Source organism: Myodes glareolus, chromosome 2 (assembly GCF_982192425.1).
Source record: "Myodes glareolus chromosome 2, mMyoGla1.1, whole genome shotgun sequence".
In the NCBI taxonomy this organism is placed as follows: Eukaryota; Metazoa; Chordata; class Mammalia; order Rodentia; family Cricetidae; genus Myodes; species Myodes glareolus.
The window spans coordinates 50,913,903-50,928,099 of NC_142027.1; the positions used below are offsets into that span (position 1 = coordinate 50,913,903).

The 14,197-nt window shown below is 41.4% G+C and overlaps 1 protein-coding gene across 5 annotated transcripts in view; it reads right to left on the reverse strand.

Moving 5' to 3' along the window:
• Gramd1c (GRAM domain containing 1C) overlaps positions 1 to 14,197 on the reverse strand; it is a 96,229-nt gene that overhangs the window by 32,614 nt on the left and 49,418 nt on the right. For 4 of the 5 annotated variants that reach the window (XM_048422416.3, XM_048422418.3, XM_048422417.3 and 1 more), the window contains one exon: positions 4,232 to 4,350. In XM_048422416.3, the coding sequence (XP_048278373.3) occupies positions 4,232 to 4,350 (119 nt within the window). Of the gene's footprint in view, positions 1 to 4,231; positions 4,351 to 7,527; positions 7,856 to 14,197 lie in introns of those variants that run through there. The other variant, XM_048422419.3, reaches the window with a different exon arrangement.

Sequence of the window (14,197 nt, forward strand, 5' to 3'; positions counted from 1 at the left end):
TTCTTCTAGAACCCACTACCACCATTCTATGGATGGTACCAGTCACAATGTCACTGGGCCCTCCTTCATCAATCACTATTAAGAAAACACCCTATATGCTTAATACAGCACTATCTTATGGAACCATTTTCTTAATTGAGGTTCCCTGCTGTGGTGGTTTGAAAGAAAATGGTCCCCAAAGGAAGTGGCACTTTTAGGAGTAGGGGCCTTGTTGGAGGAAGTGTGTCACTGTGGGGGCAGGCTTTGAGGTCTCTTTGCTCAAGTTTCCCTCAGTGTGACAGTCGACTTCTTGCTTCCATAAGATGCAGGACTCTCAGCTGCCCTGGCACCACATCTGCCTGACGCTGCCATGCTTCCTGTCATGATGAAAATGGACTGAACTTCTGAAACTGTAAGCAAGTTACCCCAATTAAATGGTTTTTGTTGTTGTTTTATTTTATTTATTTATTTTTTTAATAAGAGATGTTGTGGTCATAGTGTCTCTTCACAGCAATAAAATCCCTAAGACAGAAGTTAGTACCAGTTTGACTGGGGTACTGCTGTGATAGGCCTGACCATGTATTTGTTTGGAGGACCTTGTACTTTGGTGTAGGTTGAATTTTCTTTCCCAGCTGCCAATTCCAAGTAACAACACAGAGGCTTATGTTAATTACAAATTATCAGTCAATAGCTCAGACATATTACTAACTAGCTCTTACAACTTAAATTAACCCATTTCTATTAGTAAATGTGCTATCACATGGATCGTGGCTTTACCTGTCTTCTAGTATGTCTTGCTTCCCCTGTGTCTCCTGGTGACTTCACACTCCACCCTTTCTCCTCCCAGCATTCTGTTTGGCTGTCCTGCCTATACTTCCTGCTTGACTACCAGGCCATCAGTTCTTTATCAATCAACAAGAGTAACAGATATTCACAATGGACAGAAGGATTATTCCACAGCATTAAGCAGTGGAATGCTTTAAGCACTACCTAATGGGCTATACTAGTAGGAACATGAAAGACAGTAGTTTTCAGAGTAGTTTAAACAATGAAGGGCTCACTCAAGAGATTTCAGAGGAGAAGAATTTTAGTATGTTGCCTCGAGATCATTCTTGTGATATTTTGGTGAAGAAAGTGGTTGCTTTTGCCCTTGTCCAAAGATTCTGCCTGAGGCTAAAGTAAAGAATTTTGAATTAATTCCATTGGGAAAGGAAGAGTATAGATTCTGTTTTGTGGTTACTAGTGTTAATTCTAATAAAGATTTGTAATTAAAATTTTGAGGAGAAAAAGAGCACCAGGAGGTATAATAGACCTAAATTCTGTGTTCAAAGAGATAAATGGATTAAGAAATGGAATAAAGGCAGTGGTGACCTCAGGGCAAGATCCCACCCACCTAAAATTTCCAACTTTGTAAAAAAGAATGCAAGAAAAGTTTAAAGCTGGGTATTGGGGGACACACCTTTAATCCCAGCACTGAGAAGGCAGAAATAGGCAGATCTCTGAGTTTGAAGCCAGCCTGGTCTAGAGAGCAAGTTTCAGGACAGCCAAGCTTAGGCAGAAAAGGACAAAAAACTAGTGAAGATATAATTTAACATAGGGCCATGCTCCAGCCCCAGTAAGCAGTAGAACTTGGCAGCTTTGGCAAGTTGTTCTGGCTGTGAAATTAAGGATAGAAGAAATGAACTATGGAATTTGCCCTTGCATTAAGTAAAGATGCTGAGGCCAGGCATGTGTCAGGGGTGTCTCTGAATGGAGGCCTACAGAGGCCATTGTGTGAAGTCTGAAGTTGAAGTCTGGATTGCCTTAGAGAACTCAATATGTTAGGGATACCAGAGGTTTGGGATACCTGGTGAGAATAGCTGTTAGCAGGGAGTGGAACCAGCCCAAGAGAAAGAAGTGTGTTACAGTCAACAAAGTTAAACAGAGTTGGGGATCTGAAGAGTGTTTTGCCATCAGACATGAAGATGCAGTTTGGAGTTTGTCGGGCTGGTTTTTGGTTTTGCTTTGGTCCAGCATTTCCTCACTATGCTCCTTTCCCTACATTTTGGAATGGTAATATATATCCTGTGTCATTACATGTTGGAAGTATGTGATCTGTTTTTTTTTAATTTTATTTTACAGGAGATTACAGTTAAAAGGTTGCCATGCAGCTCAGAAAAGACTTTGGACTTTGAACTTGAAACAAGTTTGAGACTGTTATAGACTACGGGGAATTTTGAAGTTGAACTGAATACATGTTTGCATTGACAAGAGGGCTCTAAGTTTTCAGGGGCCAGGAAGTGGAATGTGATGGCATAAAAAAAAAATGATTCCCAAAGGGAGTAACATTATTAGGAGGTGTGGCCTTGGAAGAAGTGTGTCACTATGGGGGCAGGCTTTGCGGTCTCTTTTGCTCAAGTTTCCCTCAGTGTGACAATCAGTCAACTTCCTGTTGCCTATAAATGTAGCACTCTCAGCTGCTCCAGCACCACATCTGCCTGCGTGATGCCATGCTCCCCACCATGATGATAATGGACTAAATCTCTGAGACTGCAAGCTAATCCTAATTAGATGTTTTCCTTTATAAAAGTTGTTGTCGTCATGGTGTCTCTTCACAGCAATAGAAACCCTAACTAAGATACCTCTTCTCAGATAACTTTAGCTTGTGTCAAGTTTACATAAAACTATCCAGTACAAGCCTTATTTAATTCTGCCCAAACAATGGTTAGTAGACCTGCTGCCAGCTCACTCATGGATAGGCAGAATCGGGGGGACACCATTGGGGTCTGAGAGAAAAAAATATAGATCCTTGAAATAGCCCTTCGTGTGAGTATAGAGATCTCAAAAATCTAAGGAGGATGAAAGTAAGAAAAGAGAAAGGAAAGGAACAGAGGGGAAAAAAATAATGAGACTTAAAAAAAGAATATGGAGAGCTGAGGAAATAAAGGCTTGAAACAGACTTGCTGCTTTCAGAAGAAGAGCGAGCAAGAAGGAATTGGGCATGAGGATCCTGCTACATGTTTTCTTAGAAAACAGTAACCAGGAGAAGAGAATATAGCTTTACTGATGACCTCAAATGTGTATGAAATACTTGCTCAAAATTCTTATTCTTTCCTGATTCAGAGACTACAAAGTTCACAAGTTGACAGAGACTGAAAAACCACTGAATCTAACTGATAGATGATTAAACTGAGCATCAGAAATGCCCAAAGATCTGCCTGAGCTATCTCAGCTACAAACCACAATCCAGATCCTATTGACTACAATCCAAAGTCTCTGCATTAGTAAGCTGATTTTTGACACAGTTTTGATACCCAAGACTAGTAAACTTTATGATGACATCAGTGCAATGGGGAAAAAATGAACTTTATGGAAAAGTAATAAAATATGCATGTGCAATCATGTGAAAACAGATGATAAAATATTGATGTAAGTTGAGACAGTACAGGTTTGAGCAGCAGAACAGAAGACTGCCCAGGGAGGGGAAGCATTGGTGCATGTATTAAGACTTTCAACACTTCTACATTACCAGATGTGGAGGGCTAGAGACATGGCTCGGTCATTAACAGCTAGACTCAGAACCAAAACATCAAGAGCTGGTCTTTCGGTCTTGGCTTCTCTCGCTAAGCAGAATGTTTGCTATGAAATTTTAATATATTACCCTTGGGTTTTTCTTTTCTTTTTTATTTTTTATCTTTTTGCTATGGTCTCAACATTGGATACGGCACGTTTTTATTTGTACAGTTTATAAAATGTTCACACTTCTTAATAAATATATGTCAAAATGATTTTTCCTTACTAATTTCTTTCTCACACTGTAGCACCACAGGGCCCCTGCATTACCACTGCTCTGTCTCCACGGCACCATCGGCTCCTTCCACTAATGTGGTCAATGTTTACTGAGTGTCAAGCACATGTCACTGTGCTAGCGAGTCCTCAAGGAGAAGTCACGGAACCCTTACACTGCCCTAGTGTCTCCTGGAAGCTCCAAGACCTCACCAGCTCCTACTCCAGATCCTTAATAAAAAAGATTTCTAAAATTTCTAAAATTAAGTCAATCCTAAGAATCATAGCATCAAAATGCCTTTGTGTCCACTTTTGCTTACCAATATAATCAATGATTCTCCTCTCTCCCAACTAAAACCTTACTCTGCCAACAAGGCACACTACACCAAGTGATAAATTAATAGAAACTCAGAAGTAGAAGAACCTAAAATAATTCCATTTTAAGGGTTCATAATGCACCTTGACATTTTAAGTCACCTCACTGTACCTTGGCTGCACATTTTCTTCTATTGATAATGACAAGTTTTCCATTTCTTCAGCATTTAAGCCCAGTTCCGTGCCATAGTTCTGCTGGAGCAGTTGCCAGAACTCCTGTCTGGTCAGGCTCTAAGATAAGAGAAACATTGCATGGGTATTGGAAAATACAACAGATAACATAATAGTAATTTAAAGCACAAAGGTCAAAGTAAGGATGGCATGAACAAAGTGTGGCTGCGGTAAATTTTTGATCTATTTGTCCCCATATTGTCTGTTTTCTTTACAAATAGGTTAATGAGGGTTAGGCACATAGCTTCGTGATACAGAGCTGAGTAGCGTCCACAAGGCTCTGAGCTCAATCCCCAGTGCTGCAAAAGAAAAGTTAATTGCAGTGGGGTTGCACACCTTTAATCCCAGCACTCAGGGAGGCAGAGACAGGCAGATCTCTGTGAGTTCAAGGCCAGCCTGGTCTACAAGAGCTAGTTCCAGGGTAGCCAGGGCTGTTTGTCTTAAAAACAAAACAAAAAAAACAAAACAAAAAAACCAAAAACAAACAAAAAAAGAAAGAAAGAAAAGAAAAGAAAAGAAAAAGAAAGAGAAGTTAATTCTGCCCATCTGCTAAGAGTTGCTAGAGGAAAGCTGGAGAGAGGGCTCCATGGATAAGGGCACTGGTTGCTCTCTAGAAGACCTGGGTTTGACTCCCAGCCCCCATGTGGTGGCTCACAACCATCTACAACCCCAGTTCCAGGGAATCTTCTGGTCATCTCAGGCAGACAAGTGGTGCACAGGCCTACATGCAGACAAAATTTAGAAAGTAAAGAGTTGATCCAAGAAATGGATACACAGATATAAACAACGTTCCCCCTGAGATGGGGTTTAGCCTGTTGTCAGGCTCATCTTGGGCTCAAGCTATTCTCCAAAGCAGTCAGAACTAAAAGGCACATGCCACTTAAAAAATGGTGGGGAAATAGAGTAGTTACTGGACATGTGAACTAAAATGCTTAAAGTGTCCTTTTAGAAAAGTTAAGCTATTTATCACTTCTGGCAATTACTTATCTAAAATCCACACAACCTACGATCACCACATAGAGTTCTAGATGTCAACCCAGAATCAACTCTAACTCACCATTGTATCTGCATATTTTAAGCATTTTTAGAACTCTATACACCAGTGAGCTCTAAATTTTATTTCCCCAAAATAGAAAATGCAAGAAATCCATCTTCAGAGTACTATTTACTTTTAATAAAGTCCATCTTGCATAGAGATGGCACCTCAGAGTTAACATCACCAAATACAGCAAAGACAGCCATGTGGATCAGAGTGCTGATCGCTCTGTCACAGGGCCAAAGTTCAGACCCTCGCTCCATTAGACAGCTCACAAACACCTGTAATTCTAGTCCCTTCTGGACTCCATGGACATCCTCCCCCAACCCCCCCACACTCACTAAAAAAAAATTCTTGATCATGCCAGGCGGTGGTGGCATATGCCTTTAATCCCAGCAGAGGCAGGTGATCTCTGTGAGTTTGAGGCCAGCCTGGTCTACAGAGTAAGTTCTAGGACATCTGGATCTACACAGAGAAACTCTGCCTCAAGAAAAAAACAAAACAAAACAAAACTTAGTCACCAAGTCTAAAAAGCTCTAAGCTGTATAGCAAAACAAAAAATATCATATTCTAGTAACTAACAGACTGGATTCTAGAAGTATTACATTTAATTATATGATTAAGCAAGACAAGAGAAAGCCAGCATGCTACTTGAAGCAACTGTCAACAAGATCTTTCATCCATTCCACAGCTATTTATGGGGAGAGAAATGTGCGCTACGATACTAGATTCTAAGGGCATAAAAAGTCTCCAAAGCAAATACTTCTAATATATTTGAAGTGATATAGCGCACTATTAAATAAGACACATATATTCATGTGCTAATGGACTAGTAGACTCAATGGGACAGGGAAAAGAAAAGGAAGAAAATATTACTGAGGCTCAGGGTGGCCAGATGACGCTCCACAGTGGAGAGGGGGCTTCTGGGTAAGATGAAGGAAAGATGGATGTGGGGAAGGAGAACTGAGAAAAGATGGGGAGTAAGGTCTGTTAGAAAGCCAGAAAATCCTCTGTCAGCTGATTGGAGAAACATTTTAAAGCTAGGAGGCAGACTATAAAAGTATTTAACGGGGTCAAATGTATAAATGCTCTGAATGCAGCCCTGAGAGTCCCTATAGCCAACACCACTTCCTTCCCCTCTTCCCGGCCCTTCCCCCCACCCCCACGTCCTCATTTCACTGGATGAGCTTCATTACATTTCATGGAGCGGGGCTCTTAAAATGAAAACTGTGCTTTCAACTGTTGTCTGCCAAGCCCAGGTGACCAGCCGGCCACGAGAACACTTTATAGCAATTCAGATGTCATCATCCACATTTCAAAATGTCAAGAAATACTCACCCTACAGTCAAGGAGTCAAGCTAAGAAACAACAACAACCAAAAGAGGAGCCTCTTTGTTTGGAGCCAATCACATCAACACAGAGCGGGAATCTCAGTTTGGCAAATTCTAACCGAAATGACACATCCAGAAAATAGAACATTTGTAATGTTTACTATTTACTAGAACTATCTCTTTACCGGATGGAGTCGTCTGAAGCAGAATATCCAGGGTCAAAAAACGACAAAGGCCCATAAGTGACAGTTAAGGAACTACTGTCCTTGGTCCTAAAGGAACTTGACTTCTACCCCAGAGATTCATGGGTGGACTCTGTCTTCATAGTAATAATTCATATTTTGAATTAACTAAGTCTTCCAAAGACTCCATCTTTGAAACAGCATCACAAAAGGGTGGTTAGCATCACCAAAAGAAGACAGCCACCTCTGTTCGATTATTAACCTGTCACAAAACTTTTTGAAATAACAGACATTTCTAAAGATAAAAACTAAAGCAAACAACAAATCGATGGTGAACATTGTCAAAGAAATGCAACTTGCAAGTAAAATGCCCAGAACAAAATGCTATTTGAGTTAATTAGCAAGATAATTTCGACATACATTTAGATCCATTATGTATGTATGTAAATACATACTTGGTTAATGGAAAACAAAACAAGATTCATTCAATTCATGGTGTTGTAATTCGCTGGTTTGTTAAAAAGGTCTGTTTTCGCAAGGTTGTCCAGCTGTCACGGAAGCATTGCTATTGACAATCACACTGTTCAAACATGCCCAGTCTCAGAGTCTCAACTTTTTCAGTGTTTAGCAGCTGGACCTTGAGGGAAAAAAATATGATCTAAATGTTACACGCAAGCTGACCACGTACCTGCAAAGGATCGGCTCCGGGCTCAGCCTGCAGATACTTGAGCAAAATAAAGATGAACCAGGCAGTAATCGGATAGGACTCAAAGTCAGCAGATCAATTTCTGGCCCAGAAAGCTTTGTGTTCTAAGTATTCTGTGAAATCTTTATCCACGGTGGAGCTTCAAAAATTTGATAACAGCTAAGCAAAATCGCTCCTTCAATTTTCTATCCTGTTAGGAGGCTCTTTGCCATGGAAAAGTCAAGCTGAGTACAGTGGGAAGCCTCGGCTGTAGCTTCCTGTTGCGAGCCCCAGCCCTCTTTCCTAGGAGCTGGTCGGAATGTCAGCTCAAGTCACACCTCACTCCACAGGTTCCTAAGCCACGCCTACTGGAAGAGGCTAGGTAAACAGTGTTTTATTAAAGGGACAGTTCCTAATTTCTTTCGTCCGACACACAGATTGGAGAACCGGCTGCAAATGAAAAGATCTCAGGTATGCTCTAATGGAAAAACTTACTGCAATGTTATTTTAGTCCTACTTGATATGCTATGATAAAATTATGCTAAAACTTCAACTTTCCCAAGACAACACTTGTCGATTTAACTCTAGAAAATCATTAATATCTGTTCCTATATCACTTTCTGACCAGTATTTCCACCAGACTCTTGCCTTGACAAATGGCACAGACCCTTCACTCCTGAGTACCACAGAAGGAACGCCAGCCAGGGAGGAACAGGAAGGACCAGCTACTCAGGTGGAGCACTGAGCCTGTCTTTCGTCACTGGCAAGTCTAAGGTGACGTCTTGCTTGCTCAATTCTTCCCTTGAAAATATTTCTGGCTTTAGTTCATTCAGAATAATCTCCTGGCAGCGTTCTGGCCTACAATAAATAGGACAGAGTCTCGTCTACCAATTCAAATTTCTCCCAAGAAGAAATGGTAAATCAAAAATCATGACTTGCCCTAATTCCTACCAATTCACTCCCTTAATTTAGTCAAGTGTACAGACAAGCCAAATGTCGCCTGATGAACTATAGAGAGCAGCTGTTCAGAACACTGGCGTCTTCATCAGGATGGCACTAAAGCAGCCTACCCACTCACTGCTGTGAGTCTGATGTGGTGGCACACGCCTTTAATTCCAGCACTCGAGAAGCAGAAGCAGGTAGCTCTCCCATCCTGCATAGAACATGGTGAGTTCCAGGACAGCCAGAGCAACATAATAGAAAGACCCTATCTAAAAAATAAAATAATTCCACTTCCTTCTGTGAAGGAGAGACGCTGGGAGTCAGCTTCCACTGTGAAACTGGTGTGTTGTCTCAGGTCCTCATTGGTTGACACTGTAAGTATATATACTTCCTCTGCTCACTAAATAACTGTGAGAAAGTTTATCCGTAATTGGTATACGTGTACCTCTTTCACTAACTACAAAACTTCTTAGAGAAAAACAAACTTACTGGTAAAGAGAACATAACTAAATTTAGTATGCTCAAAGGAGAAAATAGACTCCCATCCCCCCCCCCCAAAATTTGGATGCTTAAGGAAGCCCAGGACACAATGGGTAAGTAGAAGAGGCATGAACATCCAAGAGGTTCAGGGAAATAATAGAGTGAAGAGAAAAATTCCAGAAAGACTGACACGCTTCCTCATGGAGTAGACAAAGGTACCAACCACTGCTGAGGAGTAGATGAGCAGGTGACTAGCAATGTGTGGCGAATGCCAGCATCCGACCGTGGCGCCACTGGCACTCGGGTCACTATGGCAAAAGTGTGTGTGTTCTGAGGTTGAAGGAGTAGCCAGGTCATGTGCACCAGGCCGAGCCGCATGACCACACTGTGAGACATCGCCTCATGGCTTCGTGCAGAGAAGGAATGAAGTCTGAGCTGTGCTCCCAGGAGACACTTTTACAACTCCGCTCCACAACCCCAAGGACAGAGTAGAGTGTCGGAAGGAGCCATGTGGGCGAAGGGTAGGGACTTCGATGACAGTAGACATGACAGGCAAAGAAGATATGAGAAATGAGGATTTGTCCAAGGTTCTGGTTTGGATGACTGGGCCAAAAATAGGTAGAGCAGTTCTGCCAACCAATAAGGCCAATATAATAATAATAAAAGGGGAACGATATAGGAATCCATATTGTCTTAGTTAGGGTTTCTATTGCTGTAAAGAGACACCATTACCATAGCAAATCTTACAAAGAAAAACATTTAATTGGGGGTGGCTTACAGTTTTCAAGGTTTAGTCCACTATCACCTTGGTGGGACATGGTGAAATGCAGACAGACATGGCATTGGAGAAGGAGCTCAGAGTTCTACACGTTGAGTCGCAGGAGACACTATGCGCTACACTGGGCATATGTTGAGTATAGGAGACCTCAAAGCCCACCCCTACAGTGACACACTTCTTCCAACAAGGTCCCTCTAATAGCCCCACTCCCTATGGGACAAGAATTTAAAGCACGAGTCTATGGGGGCCATACCTATTCAACCCACCACGTATAGTTTAACCCTTTAGGCTATCATGTAGCAAATATAATTAAAATTGCAATTTTGCTGTTTTTTAATAAGGCAGGTTTAATTGCTGCATTTATAAGATTTAGACTACCAGGAAAACAATTTAAGTACCACATGACCACCTCTGCAGAATTAGGACTGTTACACAGAGGAAAACTGTCTAGAAAAAAAAAATCCACTCTCAGGGTGCACTTTTAAATTTTTTATCTTTTTGTGTATGATGTGTGTTCAGGTGTGTGTGTGTGTGTGTGTGTGTGTGTGTGTGTGCCACTGCATGTGTGTAGAGGTCAGAAGACTATCTCAGGTGTGAAACTTTGCCTTATACTCTGGTTGAGGCAGGGTCTCTGGTTGCCTGCTGTGTATGCTGGGCTATCTGGCCTGCAAGCTTCGAGGAATTCCCTGTCTCCATCTCTTATACTGTGACTGACATTGTGGAATCACAGACCTGTTCTACTGCGTCCTGGACACACAGTTCTGTGTCCTCCTTCGGTGAGTTCTGAGGATCCAATCTCAGGCCTTGGTAAAGGTATTCAGGTACTCAGTAAAGAGCAGGAGCAAAGCATTTTATCCACTGACGCCACTCTCCCACTTAAGTACTCTAAAATTCTAAGGAGAGCTGGCTTCCTGGAGCCCAGAGGCACTGAGAAAGACAGTACAAAATAAAGCTTGATTATGTGTGAATCCGGCCTAACCAGTAGTAATCCTAAATCCAATGACAAAATATAAAAGATATAAAAACTCAACTGAGTTTTAACAACAAAACCTTTGGATTTTTAACCCTTGTTATTACTGAGAGCCATATGTGTATGCTTACACATAAATATGCTCCTGGTTTATTAATTCACATATTTAAATAGAGTTTCTTTATACATTATTTTTAAAATAAGTTTCCTGTAGTTTGAAAATGAACTAAACTCGCTCACTGCTGCCTGTAGCTCAGGTTGTAAAGTTCTCAGCACCAGCCTTCCTCTGTGCCGCCATGTTCCCTGCCATGACGATGAGGGACTAAGCCTCTGAAACTGTGAATGCAGTCTTCACTCCTCCTCAGGAAAGCTTCTCTTTGCCATAGGTGGGAACCACTACAGAAAACTACCAACCAATATGCAAAGTTGTGGAGTCCAGTCCCAATGGCTCCATCTACAAAACACTCACACCCAAGGCTTAGGGAGCATTGCAGAAGAGGGGGCAGAAAGATCGTAAGAATCGGAGGATCAGGGAATTTGTTGTGAGATGGTGCCTCCTGATAATATAGGAAGCCATACCAGTAAAGTTTTCCTAACACAAGAGTCCGAAAGCGTGACACCCATGGCCATGCTGAACTGCTAGGAGAGCCTCCACGGCCTCAGTCCTACACAAAGAACTACAGGCCGCTGAGTAAAGCTGAGAGGGGCAGAGGTGGTGGAGCAAGGGAAGAACACATTGGTTGCCCAGTGCCAAACGGTCAACCCTGAAAACATACATACAAGTAATAATCTACGGACTCAACAGGTTTTATGCAAACACATGTATGTATACAATAACAACTGATGAATAGCGAAGCCATGCATGGAGGAGGGTGGGGAGGATTCTTTGGAGGACTGGGAGGAATGGAAGGAAAGGGAGAAATGTTAAAATTAAAGTGCCATCTCAAAATTAAACAACAAGAAAAGGGAAGAAATGAATTAAATATATACTTAATTTAGGTTGAACCCTGAGGAGTTCTGAAACAATTTTTCCCCACCATTGGCTTTTCTCTTGAACAAAAGGAATTGTAATATTTTATAAATTAGGGCTACTTCTTATTTAGACACTAAATCCTTACAACTTTGATAAATTCAGACACTTAGACTGTGTTTATTGAACGTCCGATACACGTCACATTCAGCTCTTTACCCAAGCTGGCATGCTATAGACAGGAAGGACACACAGTTGCTACTGACTCTGACAAAAACGTCGTGCCTGACAGGTGGAGACGGATGGTACCAGCTGTGTGATAACACTGAGCTTCGTCACTGAATACATGACAGAGAACAAGATAGACACGGCCTTTACCCTCTAGGTGTTTACAGCCCAAGCAAGAAGAATGAAAACCAAGAGTTGTAATTGCAGCAGGCATTATAAAGAAGAAACACAAAATAGAAAGAAAGATGAAGGCTACTTCAGATTTACTTCGGAGACTCAGGACAAGGGATAGGAAATTAGGGAGTGCAAACTGCAGGCAGAGCAGGTTTGAAGACTATTGTACACTCAAAAAAAAGCAGAGCATTTAAGAGAAGATATTGAAACATTTGAGCCATAGCTGGAGAGGTGGGCTGGGCCCAGATTATGCAGTCCCCATGTAAACTTTTGGGGCAATAGTTATTAAACAAGAAGCTAAAATAAGTCCCCATTATCACAAAATAAAATAAAACAAAATAAAAAGTAACAAGAAACAAGCCAGTCTCAGGCACGTATTTTAAAAGCACAACTTTGGCTGTAGTATTGTTGAGGATTGGACAAACTGTCTGGAAAGGGCCATATAGTAAATGTATGCTTGGTAAGCCATATGGTTTCTCTTGCAAATGCTCAACTCTGCTAGTGTCGTGTGAAAACATAAACAAATGAGAATGGCTGCATTCCAATAAAACTTTATTTATGGGCACCGAACTCAGAATTTTACATGACTGGCAAGTATCAAGAAGTGTTATTCTTTAGTGGGGTCTGTGTGTGTGTGTGTGTGTGTGTGTTTAGCCATTAAAATGTAAATTAACTGGGCAAGGTGGCATTTGGGAGGCAAAGGCAGGAGGATTACAAGTTCAAGGCCAACCTGGCCTGCAAGGTGAACCACTGTTTCAAAAATTAAACCAAAAAAGCACACAAGATAGGACTGACTTGCTGGCTCCAGTAAGGGGAATGGGCTGGTTTAAACAGGCAAATGAGCTGACTATGGAGTGGAGAAGAGCCTAGGCCTTATCCTGAGCTATGGCTGCATGATGCATGACAAAAGCCTGAGAAAGCAAGGACTCTATCACGTCATCTGGCCCCTGGGTCCCAGGAACTCGGTGTGCTGTTTAGACGTGCTAAGCAGGGCTGAGTGAAAAGGCTGTAGAAACTGAAATGTTATAAATCACTTCAAAAGCAATCGGGTTGACAGATAAACATGTATCTAGACATTGAAGATGCTTGTCATGAGTTAATCTTGGAAATGCACCATCCTTTCAGAAGTAGTGTAGTAAGTCTTGAGTTGGAAAAAAATAGTTCTTTTAAAAACATTTTTTCATCTTTCAATGAGATCTCATATATCCTAGGTTGACCTAGAATTTCCTATGTAGCTTAGGATGATCCCAAACTTCTGATGCTCCCAACACATGTCCCCAGTGCTGGGATTACAGGGACTTAGTACATTGTGCGTACCAGGCAGGTCTACTAACGAGCTACACCCCGGCTCTGCAGACACTAGTAGGGTCTAGCTCTTTCTCTCTTCTGTAGATTTGACTGGAAAAATAATTGAAACAAACGCAAAAGCTTGCTGCTTAAAACATAATTTGGTCAAATAAAAATGTTTCTCTAAGTCAGGCAAGGTGGTGCATGCCTTTAATCCCAGCAGTCAGGAGGCAGAGGCAGGCGGATCTCTGTGAGTTTGAGGCCAGCCTGGTCTACATAGTGAGTTCCAGGACAGCCAGAGTTATGTGTTAGACCCTGTCTCAAAACAAGACCAAAAAAAAAAAATTCTTTCTTCTAAATCAATTTGCTTTCACAGTTTTCTCAATCAAGAAGTAAACAAAATTTACAAATTTTTATTTAGTACTTTTTGTTTTTTTTAGAGTATCACACAAGATCAAAAAATCAAGAGCCAGGTGTCATGGCATATACCTTTATCAGTCCTTGGGAGGCAGAGGTAGGAGGATCTCTGTGAGTTTTAGGCCAACCTGGTCTATATAGTGAATTCTAATCCAGACAAAGCTATGTAGTACGGCTTTATGTCAATAAAAAGAAAATAAATCTAACTAATGTGCCTTTTATCAATCTAAAAGCAAAAATAAAAAAACTGAAAGCAAGTTCCAACATTTAAGTTAGGGTTTCTATCGCTGTGATAATATGAGCATGACCAAATCAACTTGGGGAGGAAAGAGCTGATTCCATCTTACAGTCCCTGAGGTCCATCAGGGAGGAAACTTAACAGAGAAGCTTGGAAGCAGGACCTGAAGCAGAGACCAGAGGAACCCTG